The following is a 20,994-nucleotide window of genomic DNA, read 5'->3' on the forward strand; positions in this document are numbered from 1 at the left end:
TCACAAAGATCCCTCTATTATGTTTCAGTGCAGTGTCTGCATGAGTGTGTGTTGGTCCAGGAACACTCTCAGCAGAGCCAACCCCCCCATCTGTGTTGCTGCTGACTCATTGTCACAGCTACTGAATCTGCTGCCTGCCTGCATTATTCACACACACTCACCTTCCTCTGCTAAAGCCTCCTCAGCACCTGGAGCTTGAAACCATAGGGCCTGAAACCAGGGGGGGCTGAAACCAGAGGGGCTGAAATCGGGGGGGGGGGGGGGGGGGGTTGAAACTACAGGGGTCTAAACCAAAGGGTCTGAAACTAGAGAGTCTGAAACCAGAGGGTCTGAGACCAAAGGGGCTGAAACTAGAGGGTCTGAGACTAGAGAGGTCTGAAATTAAAGGGGCTGAAACTAGAGGGGTCTGAAACCAGGGGGGGCTGAAACTACAGGGGGTTGAAACTACAGGGGTCTTAAACTAGAAGGACTGAAACCAGAGGGTCTGAAACTAGAGGGTCTGAAACTAGAGGGGTCTGAAACCAGGGGGGCTGAAACCAGAGGGGGTTGAAACTAGAGGGGTCTTAAACCAAAGGGTCTGAGACCAAAGGGGCAGAAACCAGGGGGGGGGGGGGGGGCTGAAACTAGGAGGACTGACACCAGAGGGTCTGAAACCAGAGGGTCTGAAACTAGAGGGGACGAAACCAGAGTGGGCAGCTCCAGCCGTTCCTGGGTGCCTGTTTTACCGACAGGCCCAGTTACACCAGAGGCAAAGGTAAAACTATTACGTTTTTAATTTTAAAAACTAAAATAAATAAATAAATAGAGCTCGTCAAAAAGATTGCTCTTAAATTTTCATTGAAAAAGAAAGTATTGTATATTAACTGGACATTTTGCTCATTCATTTGTTGTTACAGCTGTATTTGTTTGTATTACTTGTGTTTATTGTACATATATCTATGTCCTTATATCTGCTTATTAATCTATTATAGTGTGTTAAAAATAATTGATTAAATATTTATATGCTGCTAATAAATGCTTACAATGCATACTTTTAATGGTGGACATTTGGTGAAATGTAAACAAATATAGGCTAAAAAGCAGGGCTCAACTTGTCTCCACGGCAACATTATTGATAAATAATAATCAAAAATAATAAGGAATATAATCTTAACTTGCACCCCTAACCAAGAATCCCTTTGGATCGTCTTCCTGGGCACTGCAAAGACCAAATAAATTACATTTCAAATCATGTGTATATGGAGTCACCTGATTCAGAGATCTCGTGAATCCACTGTATAAGTATCGACTGTGCTCCTCCCTGCGTCTGTCAGAAGACCTACACGACCAAAAGTTTTTGCTGCAGGTATCTACTGCTGCATTGGCCGGGGAGAGTGCAGAGCTGCAAACTGAAGGGCTGCGATAAGCACCCATGCTCTGCTCCCACTGAAGACAAACATACGGTTCTGAAGGATGTAAGAACACCTCATTCTTATCTGCATTATAGTTGCATGTAATCATTTAATGTGCCTACTAAATACTTGTTGAAAATGTTATTTTGTGGGAATAAACATGGTGTATTTGAACAACTGTGGTATCCGTCAGTCACTCTGTGTAACCTTGTGTGTGCTCGACTGAAGTTTGACTGCAGAGCTTCATCACTGACAGAATGATCTGCCCCCTAGTGGAAGACATTGGAACAACAAGCAAGAGTGATTTATAGTGACCTTCCTTTAGAGTTATACCCAGTATGGTGGTGAGTACTTTAAGGTTTAAATATTTATAAGTGCACATGTTTGAATCAGGGTGCTGAGAACACAACAGCAGACAAACACCAGCTCTGAGTTTTCAGTTTTATTTAAGGTTCATTTCTCCAGACCTGCAGAGGACAGTTCACTTCCTTTTAAGCTCCTCAATTTTGTTTTTTGTTACGCGCAACATCATGTTAAAACCCACTGTATGACTCTGTGTTGGTTTCTCCTGGATGAATTTGTTCATTTTTGTGAAATACTGTTAAATAGGGAACAGCAGGAGTGGTGGGGGTGGAGGGTAAGAGAGAGAGAAAGGGACAGAGCGAACATGGATCAGAATTAAGACTTCAAAAAAAGAAAAGAAAAGGCGGTGGTCGGAGAGGTCGATCTCAAATCCTAAAAGGCTGTGAGCTCCTTAAATCCCTACTACAGTACTTGGTATAGTCTTGCAGCACCTTCCTTTGGGACACACTCGCATACAGCTGAAGTCACATACAATATTGCATATTTTTGAGCAATCATTGACACTAGACTCCCCCTCCAATCACTTGAGCTCCTTTCTCTCATCTGTCCATGTTAAGGCCTCGTTTAAGCCCTCGTGGGTCGAACAAACGGGCCTGTTAACCCTGTTGCTACCCTCTTTAGTATTTTTTGACATATCCTCATCCATTCAGTCATTGTCCTATCTACTTGGTGGCTGTCCATGTTAGGGATAGCTACTGTAGGTACCACACAGTGGCACTGTGAGTAAGAGTCTAACCCTAGTGCTCAGGATGTGTGCCACGATCTCCCAAAGCCCCGGCGCCCCGCGGTTAGGCAGTGCTCTATCCTCTGATACAGAGGTTCAGCAAAATTTTCCCTGCAGCAGGACGGGGCCAGTGGGAGTCCTCCACTAAAGGGAATGTGGGCCAATTGGCCTCTCAAGCAGGCCATCTGTGTCCCTACCTAACAGGAACCAATGCATAGCCTGTGCCCTCAACTCCCCTGTCATCTGCATTCACTCTCCAATAACCAAATCTCAGCTTCTTTTTTTTTTATTTTTTTTTAAACCACTCACAAAAAAGCTACGCACCAACCCCTTTTCTCTCTCTCACCTCGCCGTATTCATAACTTGGCTGTTAAGGGTTAACCGCTTCACAGTCTCCTGTTAAAGTGGGGAGGTTGAGGGTCTTTGGGGCAAAGCTTCAAGAGCAGATTCACAGCTTGCTTCATTCCTCGAAATCTAAACGCGACTTCAACTTTCAAAAACACAATGTTGTTCATGCTTAATCATTAGTTACTTAAAAAAAAAAAAAAGATCTCCCTTCAGCTAATTTGTTTCTTTGTGGAGTTAACTCTTGTGTCACCACTGAGCGCTCGATGTTAAACTGTTTCTTGTGCTCTCCGTTAACAGCGAGCTACACAATGAATCACATGTTACGCCCAGAACTATGTCTAAGGAGTGATGATGGTAGCATGTAAAGGGTACCGATAACTTGTGTGCCACAAACAAAAACAAATAGGCCTTTGGAGTAGACAAAAAGGAAGGAGGAAGAGAAAAAGAAGAAAGCATGTTTGTTACTTTGTTAATAATTTTTCATACTCTGCAGATTGGTGTGTATTGCATTGAGGGGAGGGGGGAGCGGGGTACAGGATGAGTGGGTATAAAGTGGTAGTGGGGGAATGGATGGGTGTCTGCTGTAGTCTGTGTTCAGTGGCGGTCCACAGCGGCACTCTGTAGCAGCTCTGTGGCAGGTTGTCCTGGGGGTCTGAAGGCGGTCTGGAAGCCGGGGGGAGGGGAGTGGAACTGGCTGGCGGGGTTGGCTGTGGGGGGGGGCATGTAGGGAGCCCAGCCGCCGGCGGCTCTGTGGTGGAGGGGGAGGTGGCCGTCGAGGAGGCCGCTGTGGAGGGGCTGGGAAGGAGTGGGCATCGCTGAACTGGCCGGGCCGTCCATCTCTGTGAGCGCCTGCAGGGACTTGAGCCAGTGTGGAGGGTTGTCGTCCTGGAGACAGTCTATATTGTTGCCTGCTGTGGCCGGGATGCCTGAGGGGGGGGCAGGGGGGGGGGGGTGATGGCAGAGAGAGGTCACAGAACAGATGAGTGATGACAAACACATGGGGGAGACAAATAAACACATTTCAACACAACAACACTGCAGTAAATACAAACGATGTGAAGATAATTTAGTGAACATCAAGCTGACATCATTTAACAGGTTCTGGGTGTTTTAAATGTTAGTTTTATTTATCTTATTGTGCTTTGGTATTATGTTCGTTATTCTTTTTTTGTGAACGCTTTCTCTTGCTTCTATTTTAATGCTTTTCTTGGTTTTGTGCTTTTAGGACATAAATAGTTAAGAAGGAAGATACAAGGACAGAGTTTTGAAGTTGATGTTTTTAATTTATAGGATGACAGTTGTTGTTTCTTTGCATGTCATGTGGGATTGTCTGTCCTGTTTTCTATGACATCCAGGACCATGTTGGGAAGAAGAAGTCTTCTATATCACTAAATAAAAGCAACCAATCAGTGAAGTTTTGTAAAACTTACTTTCTGTCCACTTAGTCAGTTATAGCAGATGGACATTAATTTAACTTCATAAGATTCAAATCGACAGAAAGTTTCCCCACAAACCAAACATTCACTGGTTCCAGCTTTTCAAATGTGATGATGTGTAATAAATGTAATACCTTTAGTCTTTTGGACTGTTGGTTGGACAAAACCAGTAATTAAAATATTGCACTTTCAGAGCGGGAATGATGAACATCTTTAAGATGGCACCTTCAGAGATGAAGCAATAAATCACAAAGTATTTGCTGACTTTTCAAATCGACTGGTTTGAATAAATGAGCATTATTTGCAGAAACTGCACTTGTGTAATGGAGCACAGGGAAGAGTATCATAAAGGATGAGGATATAATTCCAAAGGCTTTTGTATTGTCAACGTTTCTGGTAAAACACTTCCTCCATCAGCTCATGAAAGAATCTCAGCAATTTTGTCATGGAAATTATTATTTATAACAGAGATTCCTCTGCCACTCATTTCTTTTGATTTATTATTATTAAAAAAGATAATTGTATATCAAAATTGAAAAAGTGGCATTTTATAATTATTGTTATAAAATATTATTAAGTGCAAAACACAAAATTCCAAAAGGATTATTGATTATTTAAAACTACTTTAATAACTGTTTAACTCCCACATATGTCACATATTCGATGGTTCCAGCTTCTCCAGTGTGAGAATGAGTTTGTCTTACATTTTAGTAAACTAAATGTCCAACTTGAAAGGGCTTTAAGAAACAGATTAACCTTTTTTCCCTATTTTATTACATTTCTATAGACAAAGCGATTAATCAAGAAAATAAGCAGATTATTGAAAAAGAAAATAGTTGCAGCTCTTATTCAATGATATAACACAGCAGCTTTATAAATGACTTTTACAACTAATTGAATATCAAAATGATTGATTGACTTGCTCGATCAACGCTTCATAATTAAAGTAACCATTTCTACCTGTGATGATAGCAGGGTCCATCCAACTGGCTGTGCTGTCCCAGCTCAGGCTGTGTGAGATGCCTGCCGGCCCCACCGGCCCACCGATGTGGTTAACACTGTTAGAGGATGAGGAAGATGAAGAGGAAGAAGAGTTTGGGAGGCCCCCGAAGTTGATATTGATGTTGGGCAGGAGAGCTCGGAGGCCGTCCTGCCACTCTTTCATATTTAAGCCGTCTATAGAGCCACTGTTTTCTGCAGGAGAGGAGAGGGAGACAGCGACGTCAGTTTCTCGGGTGTTTTGAGCACAGACTGGTGGTCAGCTGCAGAACTGCATCTACCAGCGTTCCCTCTGTACGGTCAACAAACACTAATCAAAACAAGTATCACAAATCAGAGGTGGAGGAACTCCTCATATCTTTTACTGAAGTAAAAGAGGTAATACCCCTCTGCAAAAATACTATGTTACAAGCAAAAGTCCTACAGTCAAGATTTCACTTAAGTACAAAAGTATACTAAACGTAGTAATAAATAAATATATGTATATATTATTGGAATAATATTAATGATGCTTTACCATGTTTGCTGCATTTTAATGTTACAGCTGGTGGAGGTGGAGCACAATTTAGCTACTTCTATGTCCTGTTAGTTTAATTTATAACAGCATCAGATTTTATTAATTCAGTGTTTTGTTTGTAAAATCTAAATCTGTAAAGTAACTGGTACCTCCAGCTGTCAGATAAATGTAGTCGAGTAAAAAGTACAATATTTCCATAAAACTTGATCTACCAAAGTAAAGTACAAGTACCTCAGAATTACTACAGTACATGAGTAAATGTATTTAGTTACTTTCCACCACAGATCACAATGCTACGAGGCAGCAGTGTAGTGAGACATCATTACGCAACACATCTGTTCCCCGTGTTAACATGCAGAAAGGTTCCACGGAGGTGCCCACTACCTGAGATGGGGATCCCTCCCAGCCCTGTGTTGTGCTGAGGGGGCAGATTCAGGTCCAGAAAATTACTGTGTGAGGCAGCACTGGCTGAGTGGTTCAAGTGTGTGAGGTTATTTCGTGTCGGGACGCCCATCCAGGGGTGTCTGGCGGATGGCAGCTGCTGACTGGCCTGGCTGTTCTGACTGCCGGGGAAACTGAAGGAGCTGTAGATGGCTCTGTGGTGGAGCTGAGGGAGGCGTGGCAGGCCGCTAGGGAAATGGTGAGAGGCGTTAGGGTTCAGGGGAGGCAGGCCGGGACCGTGGATGCTCCCACCGTGGGAGAGGAGCCCCGGGGACAAGGGGCTCTGATCTTGCACGGACAGCTCCTTCTCTATCAGGTCCGCCAAGGCCTTGCGAGTGACGTCGAAAGGATCGAAGCCCAGATCGTCGTCCTGCTGTTTGCTGGACGAGCCGAAGCCAAAGGCCGCCTGCCAGTCTGTGGAAGAGGACACCGGTATTGTGTCTGCGAGGAAAGAAGAGAGACACATTACTCGAGCTGTCCTCCATGTGAGCAACTCTTAGACAATCAGCCATAGGATCTCTTTGACAAATTATTCTCGAGCCTCCAGACTTTGGAATGCTTTTGCCCCATTGAGATCAGACAATACATCTGTGACCACAAAGCATTTGTAAACACTTTATGTTTCCTTTGGTGTTATCTTATCTTTCTATTCTTGCCATTTTAAATAGTTGTTTGTTTTTTTTCTTTTCCCTTTGAAGCACTTTGTAACTATGTTAAAGGAATAATGAGTCGTTTTTCGAGGTTGACGCCCAGAAATGTCGAGAACACAGCACCGCCACACACTGTTAGTAGTTCATAATCAAATTACATTTCTGAGTCTTTACATTGTTTTTTTCTTTAAATACTAAAATCCTGTGCGTGTTTAAGAAAAATGCTATCCAAATAAAGTTCATACTATTGATTTAAATGAACTCAAACGGTCTCTGATATTATTGTTCTTTCTAAAATGTGAGTTCCCATGATGCAGAAGGATCTTTTTAAGTCTAAGACTTACTAACATGTATTTGTCAACACTACAGGGATGTAAAATTCAGTAGGGACTCATGACTTATCGCTAATGTCCCATGAAACTAATCTTATTCATTAAGAGGGTGCCACCTTGTTCATTTTATTATCCAGGGAAATGCAATGGCAGAAAATACCTAAATTAGCGAGACACCACTGTTACAGTCAATGTTATGTTGTGCAATGCTAATGGCGACAGTATTATGAACACACTGTTGGTTGCAGGTCAATCCTGTATTTTTAATTAGACAAAAAGCACAAACAATGAAACACAAGATGTTTTCTTAAATCTCCACTGTACCTGATGTGAAGAGGCTCTGTGGTTCGGGGGTCATGGGCCAGTCAGAGTTGCTGCGGGGGGAGCTGGGGAAGGGGGGAAGGCCAGCGGGGAGAGGGTTAGGATGTCTGAAGTTACTGTTGTCTGAAAAGAGCGACTGGGACTCAGCTGCCGCTCCCTCGAAGGGTGAACGGGCTGTGAGGTCTGACACGCTGATGGGCACTACCAGGCTGGGCTTGGTTAAACCCGGGGGAGGAGAAGGAGAGTCACTGCTTGGTAACTGGAAAGAGAGAGAGAGAGAGAGATTGTGAGATTGTCCTTCACACCTTCGTTTATATGTAACAGAAATAAAACAGAGTTGAAGCTTTTATTTTCATATGAAAATTATTATTATTATTTTTACCTGTTGTAAAGTCTCTCCATTTACCATACCGATTGAGTCTGTAGGTTTATCACTGGGACTGCAAATTCAAATTCAAAACAACTTTATGAGTTACGAGCATCTCGTACACAGAGAAACACAGTAACATACAAACAAATACATGAAGGAGCTAAAATGTTGAATAAAATCTATAAAGTAATGCACGGAGCATTGATGAGAGTGATCGCTTCACAATAGCCTCAGTGTCCACATCAAATTTAAGATGGTCATCAAAAATCGTATCCATTTTTTTTTATTATGCGACAATTTCAGAACTTTTATTGTGTGCGATGGCTGCGTCTCTTTTACATCTAAAAATCAGTTCATAGTTAGAGACGCAGTTAAGACGCTGTTATCACACCAAGAAATACAATCAGTGAGAGTATTCCCGTGGTCGCATAAACAAGAGGCACATTTAGATTCATATCAACTGGAAAGGTTAATTGAAAAATAATAAAACAGATAAGACATTGTTTTCAGGTGCTGTTGTTGGAGTGTCGTCTATATTACCTGTTACTGTCACAGTTAGAGGAGAAGGGGGACAGCGCAGTGCGTTGACCAGGACCCAGGTCTGTTTCTAGCCCTTCTGAAGTAAGAACCTCTTGGTCTAGATAGTCTAGCAGCGGAGGAGACTTGCGGTCCTCTGAAAGCCCGTTGGCCAGTTTGTTGTGTCCTGACAGCGTCGGCCACCCATCTTTACCATTGCTACTGTTGCTTCTGTCACAAAGAGAGAAGTCCATCTTAGCACAAGTGAACGAATTAAGAGGAAAAACATCGAAGATCAATAAAACACCGACCTCTGTGTGGAGCTGGATTTACTCTTTGACTTCTCTGTTCCACATGCTGGAGGTTGTAGAAAGCTAGGGTTAATTTTATAGAGGTCTTGGAGGAGTTTCTGCTCATACTCTTGATGTTTCCCCGCCTAAAAACAAAGGGACACAATGAGTCAACATTCATTATTTTTGTTAATACGCAAAGCATAAAGCACGATGAACACACAAAGCAACTATTTCATTTACATTTGACAAAGATAAAAAGGTATCTTACCTGCATCTCCTCTTTAGTAAAGCTAGCTGCTTCATCCCCCAGCTCATGTAGATACATACAATCAGGTTTGGGACACTGCATACTTTTGAGAAAGTAACTGCAGTACTTTGTTGTGCCTAAAGAAGCCTGTAACAGAGAAAAGATGATTATACCATATGTAAATCAAAACGTAAGGACTTTTAGTCGCAGGTCGTTTTGAATAAAAGGATGTTTATGTTTTACAGACAAGGAAATATAGAATAAAGTTATCACGTGGCTTTTATACAAATAAAACTTCTAATCCTAGAGAGAAAAGCGGTTGTGAACTTCTCACCTTGAGTGTTCTGCCATCAACAACCACATTGTTCACACACTGTATCGCTCTTAAAGCATCTTCAGAGCGGATGTAAGTGACATAAGCGCTGGCACTGGGCCCCTGAAGAAACAAGAACAAAAAGTAAACATACAAGGCAAACACCTTCTGTAGCGGATTAATTATTCTAGGGCAGTAGTATTTCCATTATTGATTGCTTACATTGCAATAATGAGAACTAAGAAGATAATTTATGCAACACTAAATAACATGCAACTAAAATAACAAACATTTGTAAACTAATTAACAGTAGGTTTCACAGTTTGCCTGTTAAAAGCCAAAAGGTTCTTCTATTAGAAAAAATGACATTGATTATGTTCTGATGTTTAGAAATTAATTTAGAGTTCATCCCGTCGATTGGATCCAACCTCTTACCTGTGAACCTGCGTATGATGTGCTATTGTTGATGACCACTTTATGGATTTTCCCAAACCTCCCAAAATACTCTGGTCGTTTTAGGACCTGTGGGCACAAATGTAAAAATATAAATACACGTCACTTATCACGAAGGTTTGGGTGCACTGTGAACTCTAAAGAAAATATTCAACAAAAACTTTACATTGAAAGCTTCATAGGGAGGTTTTACTGAAAGACCTTTAAAATGTGCATTCAAATAATTCCCTATGAAAATATTTATGGCAGCATCACTCTCACATACAGCCTGCAGCCAGGGCCTTCATTTAGTCACAGCCTGATTGACATTAAGCTAAAACAGTTCCAACACTCGCAGGTAAGATAAGTCGCTGAGCTTTCGAGTAGAGACCATGCACTCACCTCCGGGTCTGCGAGTCGCTGTGAGAGCCCCACCACAAACACCAGGTTTCTCTGCACCACCCGGACACTTGCCAGATGCTTTCGGTTTTCTGTCACTTTCTGCTTCTTCTCGTTCTGTTTCTGCTTCTTTTCGTTCTTTATCCTCTGGATCTCTTCCTGTGACAGAGGCTTGTACACAGCGGGGTCCTCTGGGTACGGCTACACGAAAACACAGAAAGTTATGAGATATCCACCATTTGAAGAAAAAGAGAAACCCTCCTCTAGTGGCTTTGTAAAGGATAGCGGGTAACAAAGGCCTTTAGTTGTCAATTTGGTATTTCAACAGGCATCGCTGGTCAAACTGAACATTATTTCAGAATATGGCAAATATTCTTTAGATGCGTGTGCTCATATATAAATACATGTTATTACCATCATCGTTTAGCAACCTCTTCAAATTTAAAGCAAAACTTATCAAGAGCTTGTTATCCTTACAAACCTTTTTTTGTCATCGCATTCATGATGTCTAAATATTTCTTGACATTTATGTAATGTTTTCATGAATTTAATTTTTCATTGGATTTGTTATTTTTTTTTTATCATTTTGTGTGCTTCTCTTTGTCATTTATTTTTTGTTGTATACATCTTTTTAATAATGTTTTTTTTAATTGATCAGAGGTCCGTTGTATAAGCCCATGGCTTCTTGACCTCTCCTCACACATTTTCTTTTCTTTATCTGGATTTGATGCATTCTAATGTGTGTGCAAATAATATAAAATCTGCTGAGGCTGTAAATTGTAAATGACAATAAGGTGATGCTTTAACTAACAGTTTACTTTAGAGGGCTGATCAAAAGTTTCTCTCCCCCATATATATTAATATTTGGACACTCAACATCATCATCCCTTCTGTTCACTAAAGATAAATCCCCCTTCAGTTGTGATGAGTTTCTCTGCTCTCCTGTCCATCTCATCATCTCCTCACCTTTCTGCAGGCGGGGCAGAGGCCGTTCTCGTCTGTGCGGATGCGATGCCAACAGAAGCGGCAGATCTGATAGCCGCAGGTGCAGGGGAAGAAATTGACGTCATCAATCTCCAGCGGCTCCATACACAGAGGGCACTCCATGGGGTCGTCCTTCATTTCAGGGCTGTGGGACATCCTATGGCACGGCGATGGTGAGTTTTGAAGCTAGTCACAGAGCACAGGGCTAAGAAAACATACAAAGTTTAAGAGCTCCATCATGACATGATTGAAAATAATATCAACTGAACTTGTTGTCCCCACACATACTTAATAGTGGGATGCTGTAACGACTTTATGACCACCAAGGTCACGATATCAGACAGAGCACACCAAAATGTATTTATTATTTCAGCAGCAAAGGAAACACCACTCAGTTGCCAATTTATTCGGTTCAACTAGCTAAGCTCCAGCAGTCTAATGCAATACATCTTACTTTAATGATGGATATAATGTTCAGTTTTAGATTAAACTTTTTGTTTGGAGAGGAGTTGATTTAACTGCATAGTCCTTTTGGAGGTTGTAGTTTAACAAACTACCACACACTTTGTGGTGCTGGTGAACTGCATTGTGCTGAAGGCAGAGATGTTCCTAATGCTTTTTCTACTACATTTATACCATCGAGTGTAGATTAAATATCGGAAACTACTCCCAGTAGATTTAAGAGCTCAATAAATGAGGAGCGACAGAAATTGAAGTATTCTGAAAAACAAATCTAATTTTAAAACAAAATTATTCTTTAATGTAAATATGTGATGGTGTTCAAAGTCCTCTTTCATAGTTATTTGAATATATTTGACTATTGGTAGAACAAAACAGGAACATGTCACCTTGGGTTCTGATTGGTCGCAAGCTACAGCCTCCAAAAATGATCATAAAGTTAAATCAATGTCTATCTCAAACAACTTCAACAAATACTAAACACTATAACTCCACAAAATGTTGGATTTATTTTAGGACTTCGTGATAGACAGCATTAGTAGAAGCTAGATGTGCCTAATAAAAGACAGCTGACTGTATATCTTAGAAAACAAGTCAAACATAGCAGTCATGTTTAAGTGATAATGCGGATGTTGTGGTATCGTCCAGGGGTTGACATTAGTAGACACATCGTCATGATGGACGTTAAAGGGAAATGCAACAAACTGCATTTATTTTACTAATGAAACCTTTTACTGTAAGCAGTTAAACACCAGCCTGGTTTCTACATGACAACACTGCAGCCAGCAGGCCACCTCATGATAACCCCGGATTGATAAAACCTGGCTGTGTAAAGTTGAATTAAACGATAACAGAGAAAATGCCAACATTTTAAATACTTGGCAGCATTTTGCTGATACATGAACACGTACACGAGTGTCACAGTTTTCCTGCTTCACTCGCAGAAATCAGCTGATTGGTAAAGTCGTGTATGAAGCCGGAATACCCAGCTGGTAACTTTAGCTGCTCTGCCTACTGTATCGTACATTATGACAGATGTTATTTGACTAACATTAGGCTAAGCTAACATTAGCCGCGAATAGGTAAAAGAAGCCGGTCTAACTAATAGCAAGTAGCTAGGAGCAGTTGTACGTTTGATCACAAAACCAAAACATACAGGTGAATATTAACTTGATATTGACATTTAAAAATACGTATGCCACAAAAAGTACGCCTTCTCCTACATATTAACTGACAGCTTGCTTTAGGCTAACCGCTAGCATCGACGTAGCTAGCATGCTACATTCTCATCAAAGTGTACGAGCCAAGCTTACGATGAGGCCTACACAAGCTAACGCTGAACTGGGAGCAAGTTGTTGGCACTATAAACAACTGACATTGCTCCCACGACAATAAGATTACCTGGACACTGATCCAATAGGCTTGAGGATACTCCAATGTCAGTCTGTAAAATCGTGACAGACACAACTGTCCTTTATTTATTGAGGGAGGATGGAAGCTGGCTAGCCCAACTAGCAGCTCAGCTAACGTTAGCGTTACTTACCCTGTCCGTATTTAGCTTAGGATTCCTCTCCAAGGGAGTCACACCAAATTGGGCGGGGACTGCGAGCCAATGTGTCTGAAATGTCAAGATTTCTATAGCCGGTCACTTAAGATAACCGTAGTAGTGTTGTTCTGTTGTGATTAAAAGGCTATAGAGATGTTTTGCCCCTTTCTTTTCTTGGTATAGTGGAGACAATTTACGCTCAAACCACCATCTTAGCTAGCATTAAAGTAGGGAGGAGGGAGTGGGGCAAGTGCTCAGAGCGACTGAGTCTGCGCAGGTGGACAGGTGCTTTGTGGGAAATGCTGTTTTCGGTGACTTTAAACTAGGACCACGGAGGGTGCGTTTAAAATAAAATAAGGGATAGATAAGGGGAGTGTGAAGCCTGTTATGGGTTAGATGTGTTTTTCTTCGATATGTAGGCAAAAACATTTTAGTTATACGAGGAATAGTAGTATTGTATTATTACTATTATTACTATGTTTTTAATGAATAAGTTATGTATCACAAATATTATTATTGTGTACCTTTCTTTCTTTTTTTGATGGGTGTTTTCCCTATGCCTTTTGCTAGTATGTCTGTTTGTATGGAAAATACCATAGCATGCACGACCATGTTTTGTTATCTTTGAGAATGATGCTCCACCAACAAAATACACAAACAAAATACAGTATCATCCTTAACTACATATTTCAACATATTTAGCTTTAGTTATTAGTTACTTTGTAGATTAATAAGATATGGTGGATTGTTAGTAGTTAAACTACACAACAGTAACATGTTAAATTGAGCTCCATCTTGAACAGCAGCAACATTATACAATTTTGAATGCAGTATTTACTCCACCACTGCTTATACCTGTCTTTATTATGAGAAATAAAAACACCATTGTACCTTGTTATAATATTTCATATTTTTTTCACAAGTATTTGTAATCATGAACTCAATAAAAAGTGGTTCATTTATTTATCAATATGGAATATCAAACACAATTTGGATTTAATGGCTTTATGCAGGCTTCACAATCCAATCACACATTTTAAGGCCAAAAATGATCAAACTGAGAATTATATTAAACCAATGTATAATAGACCAAATCTTCACACTTTTAATTAATTTCAATCTATCCACATGAAGCTGGGTTTGGGCCAGTGCTGATTCTGGACTTTGTTGGGATCCACAGAGTCTGAGGTGAGCGTGGGGGCGATGGGGTGCGGTGATGCCAGGGACAGCCGTGCAGCCAGGAGCCCCATCCGAACACAGCTGTCTGTGTCTCGCCGCTGGAGAATCCCAGCCATTAAAGCGCCTGCGAGACTGCAGACAGGGAATGAGTGTCGTTTTGTTTGAATGAATGTCAAAAGGATTTTGTGAGTGAGAGAAAGTGTGACAGGGACAGGAAGAGAAAGAGGTCATGAGAAATGAACAAGTGGAAGAAACTGAAGCAGAGGAAGATTGGAATTAAAATAAGAATAGAGCAGAGAAAGTAGGTCAAGTTAATTTTCAGCACCTATCTCCTGCTCCTGACACATTCATCGTCTCCTCTGCCGTCACAGTCAGTGCTGGGTAGTGGACAGCACAGAGTCGCTCCCTCTGCAAATACATAGTGCAGTAAACATTCACTTTCACTGTCATAGCAATAATCATCACTTTCACTGAGTTCAATTGTTTTGACCAACATCAGTCCTCATCATAACTACGAAATATTCATTACATTTTAGAATTGTAACCTTTTTAAATAGGGAAAATGAGGTCCAAAATACCAGTTTGTTACTGTTGTTTTCTTATAAAGAATATATTGAATGCATGATTTTATGCTGTAATGGTCATGGGATCAACAATTGTGGTTATCATGGGTTCTAATGGGGACATTTTTGTCACACCCTTGCCAACATTTATGCAATATGCATTAACATAACCAAAATGATCGGGAATTGTTTTTACCTAGTGAGGCACAAGGGTTAAATGTAAGTTGCCCTTACCCTCTTCTGTTTTCTTGGCTGCAGGTTGACAGAGCCTGAATAATACTCTCCACACACCAGCACTCCACTCTCCCCCAGAGTCACCACCAGACAGTGGAGATGCTCCAGTAGGGGGCGTGAGAGAGTCACAGCAACACTCAGCAGCTCCTCGACAGAGCTCGGCAGCACTGCCACACCTCAAGACAAATCCTCAATAACTATCTCACTATTTCACACGAAACCTAGCTATATGTGGGAATATGTGTTTGAGAGCAGAGAAGTTGAAACACAAAATGAGTAATACAGTTTACCTTCAGGTGTGGGGATGCCCAGAGTTTTGTTCATGGTGCACAACTCTGCCAGGTTTGGGGATGAATAGGAAAGAGACTTCCAGGCGTCGGACAGGAAAGGCTTACAAGCCTTTTCTGAATCCGTTGGCTCATACCAAACTGTGACACACATTGATTGTGTTGTATTAATGTCAATCAAAGCTTCTGACCAAGATCATTCATAGTGACCATCTCCACATGCTTACCATTGATGTTATGTTTTTTGGCAATGGAGCAAACATAGTTGATGGTGGAGGCAGGAATGTTTCCGTCGAGACACACGAGAGTGGCTGATGAAAGCTGCTTCTCAAACTGTGACACCTAAAAAAAGATATACAAAGATAAAATGACTGATTCCGTTGGAAAGTGTTGAAACTAAAACCCTAAAAGCATTATCCCTCTTTGTTTTGAGCCTGAAACGTGATCACTGGGCATTCTGTGACATATGAGCATGCACTCAAATTATTTGCAATGTCCGTATACACCAGATCTTCTCTATTTCATTCTGTTCAGTACATGCAAGTGTTGTTTCCCTTTGCTTTGCAGCGTGGGAATGGTGACAATGCAAATTACTTTACACAGAGATAACTAATGAGTGTAAATGTATTTAATGGCTATAGCTAAACTAATGGCAACCGTAAATCAAGATTTGGGTTTGATATGACAACTTTAAATAGTGAATCTAGTTCTGAACATGGTATTCAAACACACATCTTGAACTATAGCCTTGCTAAAAATGAATAACTCTTTCAGTAATACTTACATACTGCTCTGTGATCTGTTGATGAACATCCATGTCTCCCAATCCAAGACTCAGTTCTCCACTCTCAGTGATAACAGCACAGTAAGTCGCGGTGCTTTGCTCTTCTAGCCGGGCCACACCACGTGTGTTCTCACAGAAATAAGAAAAAAAAAGTCTAATTTATATTTACATATTAAAGCAAAAGGGATTTTATAAATATATACTCTATCAGGAAGTCACATTGAGATGGAGATTTCATTTAAACCTGAGACCTGAGGACAGAAAAAAATAAAAGATATATATAATGGTAATGACATAGAAATATGTAATTAAATAGCAACGTTTGAATGATGATATACATACATATAGACAACAGTATGGCACATGATGAGTCAACGCTTTCTAAACTTATCCTTGGTGTATGTTTAAAAAAATAAAATAAAAAAGCATATCATGGAAAACAGTCAAGCCAAATGTTTTTATGCCCTATCAAGTTTCAGTCTACTCTGTAAATTATTCCATTATAATCATGCTTAGTAATGAACAACTGCTGACATACCATATGTTTACAATAGTTTAACACTGCTTCGCTGTGTGAATCAGCTCCAGTAGCTGAGATGAACAGGGGGCTATGGCCTAATCGACTCAGAGAGTCTGTAATGAAAGTGAATGTGGCACATTAAGATTCAAAGTGCGGATGAAAACATGTGCATGTACATAATCAGATAAGAACACACCAGCGATGTTCCGTCCTACACCACCAAATGACTGACAGACACTTCCTGGGTTGGTCTGTCCAAACTGAAAGACACAACAAGTTTTCTCAGAAGTAACCTCCAACAACATGACCGTACATGATCTGCAGTAGTGTGGATCAATTACACTTACATGAAGTGTTCCCGTTTTTCCTTTTGCAATAAAATCAACATTTATTCCTCCTATGACAACCTGTAAAAGAACAGCATTGTGGGTACTGCATTACGCCAGTATTTGACGAAGCAAGTAATAATTATAAACTTTATTTATAGAGCACCTATCAAACAAAGTACAAAGTGCTTTCCAATGTAGAAGAATAAAATAAAATACATCATAAGTGCTTATACTCACAATATCTGAGTGTTTTCCATGATGATGAGTCTTTCCTCTTAACCTTCTCTCAGTCATTTGTTTGGACAGTGCGCAGGCTATCTGACTGCCAACTTTAGCATTGTTATAAATGAGAGATATGTCTGAGAACATAACAGGTTAAGGACATTTTAGTTATTCATACTACACGGTAACATTGTCTGGCTTATCAGAAAAGAACGACATCAATCTTCACTGTGCCTTTTCCTTTCTATGGTGTTCGCTGCTTGTGGTCTCAGTGATTCAGATTTTCAGAAGGATACTGGCCTGAAGGGACTTTCCTTCAGTCAGTTCATTGACCTTTTGAAGGATGAAAGGTGTCACGTCTCTTCCTGTTATACCTTTAGCTCTGAGTAAATTAAAAAAGAGAACAGAGAGTGATCATTTTCCAGCTGAAATAAACAGTCCGTATTATTCACTTTGTCATGACTAGTGCGGCAACTACCGATTATGTTCATTCTCAATTAATCTGCAGATTATTTTCTTTTTGTAGATTAATCGTTTGGTCTATAAAATATCCATCGCAGTTACTAAAAGTCCAGGATGATATCTTTAAATGTTGTGGAGCAATTACAATCCACAGAGACTTTTTGTACCTTGCCTCTGTTAACGCAGCCTGTATGGCTTCCTCTATCAGCTGGCCGGCTGCTGCATGCTCCTCTGGGATGGGCACTGCTAACAGGACACCACTTTGGAGACCCAGTGACAGAGTGCTTGCTGAACGACGCAAAAAGACAGATCCCCATTCATTACAGATATAAATAAATAAAAACGAGTGAATCTTGGCCTCTGTGTATTAAGAATATAATATGTTGACATACCAATGAGTTTTGCAGCCTCTTCAGGGTTGGAGACATGGTATGGAGAAGTGAATCCACTTTGTGGAGAGAAGAAGGCAGGGAAATTCTTCGATGCTCCATAAGTGGCTACACAGACACCCTGCGTCTCCTAATAAAAGATACAATAACATAAATACATTACAGTCCCCTTTAAACACAGCTTTTTAATGTATCCTCTTTTCTTTCCCTTTCCTTCTATGCTATGATATTGATTGTCATTTTATCTTTATATGACTAGTGCAGTTATATCGACTAGTGCTTATTATTTCTGAGCTGACCCACTAACCTACATAAACTCAACTATTGTATGCATGTTCCAACACCCCTCTCTGTGTTCAATCACATTTGAACTAAAGTCACAACAAGGCAATATGATACATAAAGTAGAAGATTTCTAACACATATTTGGCAGAATATAGTACACACTCAAATGGGAAACACAGTATTAGTATCATTGTACAACATTATCTCAATATTCTTACAAGGAACTCCAGGGTGCGACCGATGTCCAGGATAGACTTGACACCAGCAGAGACGACTGCAATGGGAGTCCTGCCGAGCTCTGTCAGATCTGCACTGATGTCCAGACCTGGAGGAGTAATCGTGACTTATTCTTCACACTTACAGTACTGTGCCGAACAGTTTTGGTGTCCTTACACATGGAGGCCTTCCTCAGAGTGATTTATCCTGTGACCGGACCTTCTTATGGCCTCCACACGATCACTCCCTTGTTTCTTGTTCATGGTTATCAAATGTTGTTCAGTCTCCATGTGAAAGGAGGCCAACACCATCCAGTCAGTGAGTCTGTTTTCACGGTTTGTTAAGAGTAATAAGTTAGCAAAAGTATTTATAAGTCTGCTTACTGTTCTCTCCATCTCTGTGAACTCCTCCAATGCCCCCTGTGACAAACACAGGGATGCCCGCTCGATGTGCAGCTATCATCGTGGCTGACACTGTCGTTCCCCCAGAGAGCCCCTGAGAATAATAAAAAAAACTAAGATTTACATTTGACCTAGTGTTGTACATCAAGACATACATCAAAATACAAATCTAACTTAGAGGTCCACATACACTGAAGTCGTTATCTTCCTTGCCAGATTTTAGGATAAACATTTCTCATTTCATCTTGAACTTTATATCAACATATTGCTTGTACATAATTACTTATTCCAAGTTTGTTTGTTTGTTTCTTACTGTTTATGTTGCTTGTGTGTTTTGTGAATAGTTTAAACTAGGAGGGGACTGTTGTTTTCTTATTGTATTCCACTAATCGGATGCCACTAATCAACCTTCATGGGTTTGTACAGAGTTTATTTGAGACGAACGTGTTGTAGTCTCACTTTGCTGATGATGTAGGACAGATCACGGCGAGACACCTTCAGGGAGCTCTTGCAGCGGGCGAGGTGGTCGAGCTTCTCTGACGACAGACCAACATGGATTTCACCCTTGATCACTCCGACAGTGGCTGGTGTGGCTCCTTCAGCTCTCACAATGGCCTCCACCTCCTTCGCTGTGCTGCATTAAAACAATAATGCCATTGATTATCAATGATTAAAGCAACTTCTAGCGGCTGGTTTCAGAGTTCACAGAATCTTAAAACAGGGTACCTCAGGTTGTGTGGATAGGCATGCCATGTGTGATAATAGTACTCTCGAGTGCAACCACTGGTTTGTTTTCTGCCAGCGCCTGAGATACAGATGAATGAACTCTGAAGAGGCTGTCTAAGAGAAGACGTGATATTAAATCACCTTTATTATCATCCATCTGTTATGAACTGTGCGTACACTTTTAAATATAGATATATTGAGAGGATGCATTTACCATTTCTGCACAGTCTGCTCTGATGAGTTGTGATTCCTCTTCTCAGGATGAGTACAGAGGCTCTCTTCAGCATCCCCATTCTGTTCAGATTTTGAGAGAAACCTTGAAAACACAAAGAGCTTTTAAATCTAAAGTCTGAAATCTAAGTGTGCCATTCAAGTTTTTTTTACTGGTGCAGCCTGATGTGCCAAAGGCTACGGCCCCCCCTCCAGTGTTCCCCCTCTTCCTCGGGCAATCACATGGTAGTAATTTGCATAGATATTAAGACTTGGGATGTCCTTTTGTTTTGATTGTTTTTGAAGTTTAAAATAACAGCGAGACTGGGCATCAAGAGAAAGAGAAAATAACTCTGTAATTGGTTGATCATGGTTTAATACTTATGGAAGAATAAAACAAACACCCTACACGTCTTCTTTCCAGCATACATTCAAAACTTACTATATCACAATGTTGAATTACAAAAAGAACGCCGCAAAGACTCAATCAAAGCTTCATCTTCACTGTTCTTCAGAATGAACAAGAATGCATTAAAGTACAGAATTGATTTGATCCTTAAACTCACACCCTGTAGTCTCCTTCATGTGATGGAAAACACTTCACAATATACGGTGCGTCTAACTTAAAACTCATGTAGACCAATCTAAAAGAAAGCGCCGTAGGTCACACACAATGTGCTTGTCAAAATCAAACCAATGCACAACATTACCTCAGCTTCTTGAAGGAAAAATCAAACAGGCTCCCCAGTTGCGTCACACCCCTGCAGTGTGTTCTCTGTCACTGCAAGGCACAAGTCCAACTCAGCCATTGTGAGGATTTCTTTGCTCCAGTTAGTTGGGACACATTCACACCACCGTCCCCCTTTTTTTGGGGCCACTCTCAGAATCCGACAACCAAATTCCAGAGCTGGGGTCTGTTTGTTATCTTTTTGTCCTACTTCACTGCATGTACGCACTAAAGAGTGTCGGCTGAAATGTGCTACACTGTCAGTAACTTATCTGAGACCAGTTAACAAACGTTGTTTTCTCTGATTTTGTGCCAGAATTGCAAATGTAATAGTCTTTAATCTAATAACTCATCAAGACACATCAACACTTTAGATAAC

At 40.7% G+C, this 20,994-nt stretch overlaps 2 protein-coding genes across 3 annotated transcripts; both read right to left on the reverse strand.

Annotated features, from left to right (window-relative positions):
- Positions 1–1,818: 1,818 nt before the first annotated feature.
- cnot4a (CCR4-NOT transcription complex, subunit 4a) lies at positions 1,819–13,327 on the reverse strand. Of its 2 annotated transcripts, none has more exons than XM_029434228.1 (13): positions 13,079–13,327; positions 11,059–11,262; positions 10,096–10,293; positions 9,697–9,783; positions 9,283–9,384; positions 8,970–9,095; positions 8,720–8,844; positions 8,433–8,639; positions 7,905–7,962; positions 7,526–7,781; positions 6,163–6,660; positions 5,223–5,456; positions 1,819–3,752 (listed from the first exon to the last, which is right to left on the reverse strand). In XM_029434228.1, exons 2-13 carry the CDS (start codon positions 11,230–11,232, stop codon positions 3,421–3,423), a joined length of 2,397 nt encoding a protein of 798 aa, XP_029290088.1. In that variant the 5' UTR covers positions 11,233–11,262; positions 13,079–13,327; the 3' UTR covers positions 1,819–3,420. The 2 variants fall into 2 exon arrangements, with proteins under 2 accessions (XP_029290088.1, XP_029290087.1); XM_029434227.1 differs by having other exon boundaries at positions 11,059–11,281.
- A 694-nt stretch (positions 13,328–14,021) lies between these two features.
- LOC115009903 (pseudouridine-metabolizing bifunctional protein C1861.05) lies at positions 14,022–20,970 on the reverse strand. The gene is given in 20 exon segments (XM_029434208.1): positions 14,022–14,392; positions 14,586–14,668; positions 15,058–15,233; positions 15,348–15,485; positions 15,572–15,686; positions 16,129–16,257; positions 16,667–16,761; positions 16,845–16,908; positions 16,996–17,055; positions 17,215–17,336; positions 17,496–17,581; positions 17,829–17,949; positions 18,054–18,180; positions 18,554–18,660; positions 18,935–19,046; positions 19,412–19,586; positions 19,679–19,697; positions 19,700–19,792; positions 19,893–19,994; positions 20,599–20,970. Coding segments are annotated over 19 exon segments (2,097 nt in total). The 5' UTR covers positions 19,972–19,994; positions 20,599–20,970; the 3' UTR covers positions 14,022–14,196.
- Positions 20,971–20,994: the final 24 nt, after the last annotated feature.

Source organism: Cottoperca gobio, chromosome 6 (assembly GCF_900634415.1).
Source record: "Cottoperca gobio chromosome 6, fCotGob3.1, whole genome shotgun sequence".
Taxonomy (NCBI): domain Eukaryota; kingdom Metazoa; phylum Chordata; class Actinopteri; order Perciformes; family Bovichtidae; genus Cottoperca; species Cottoperca gobio.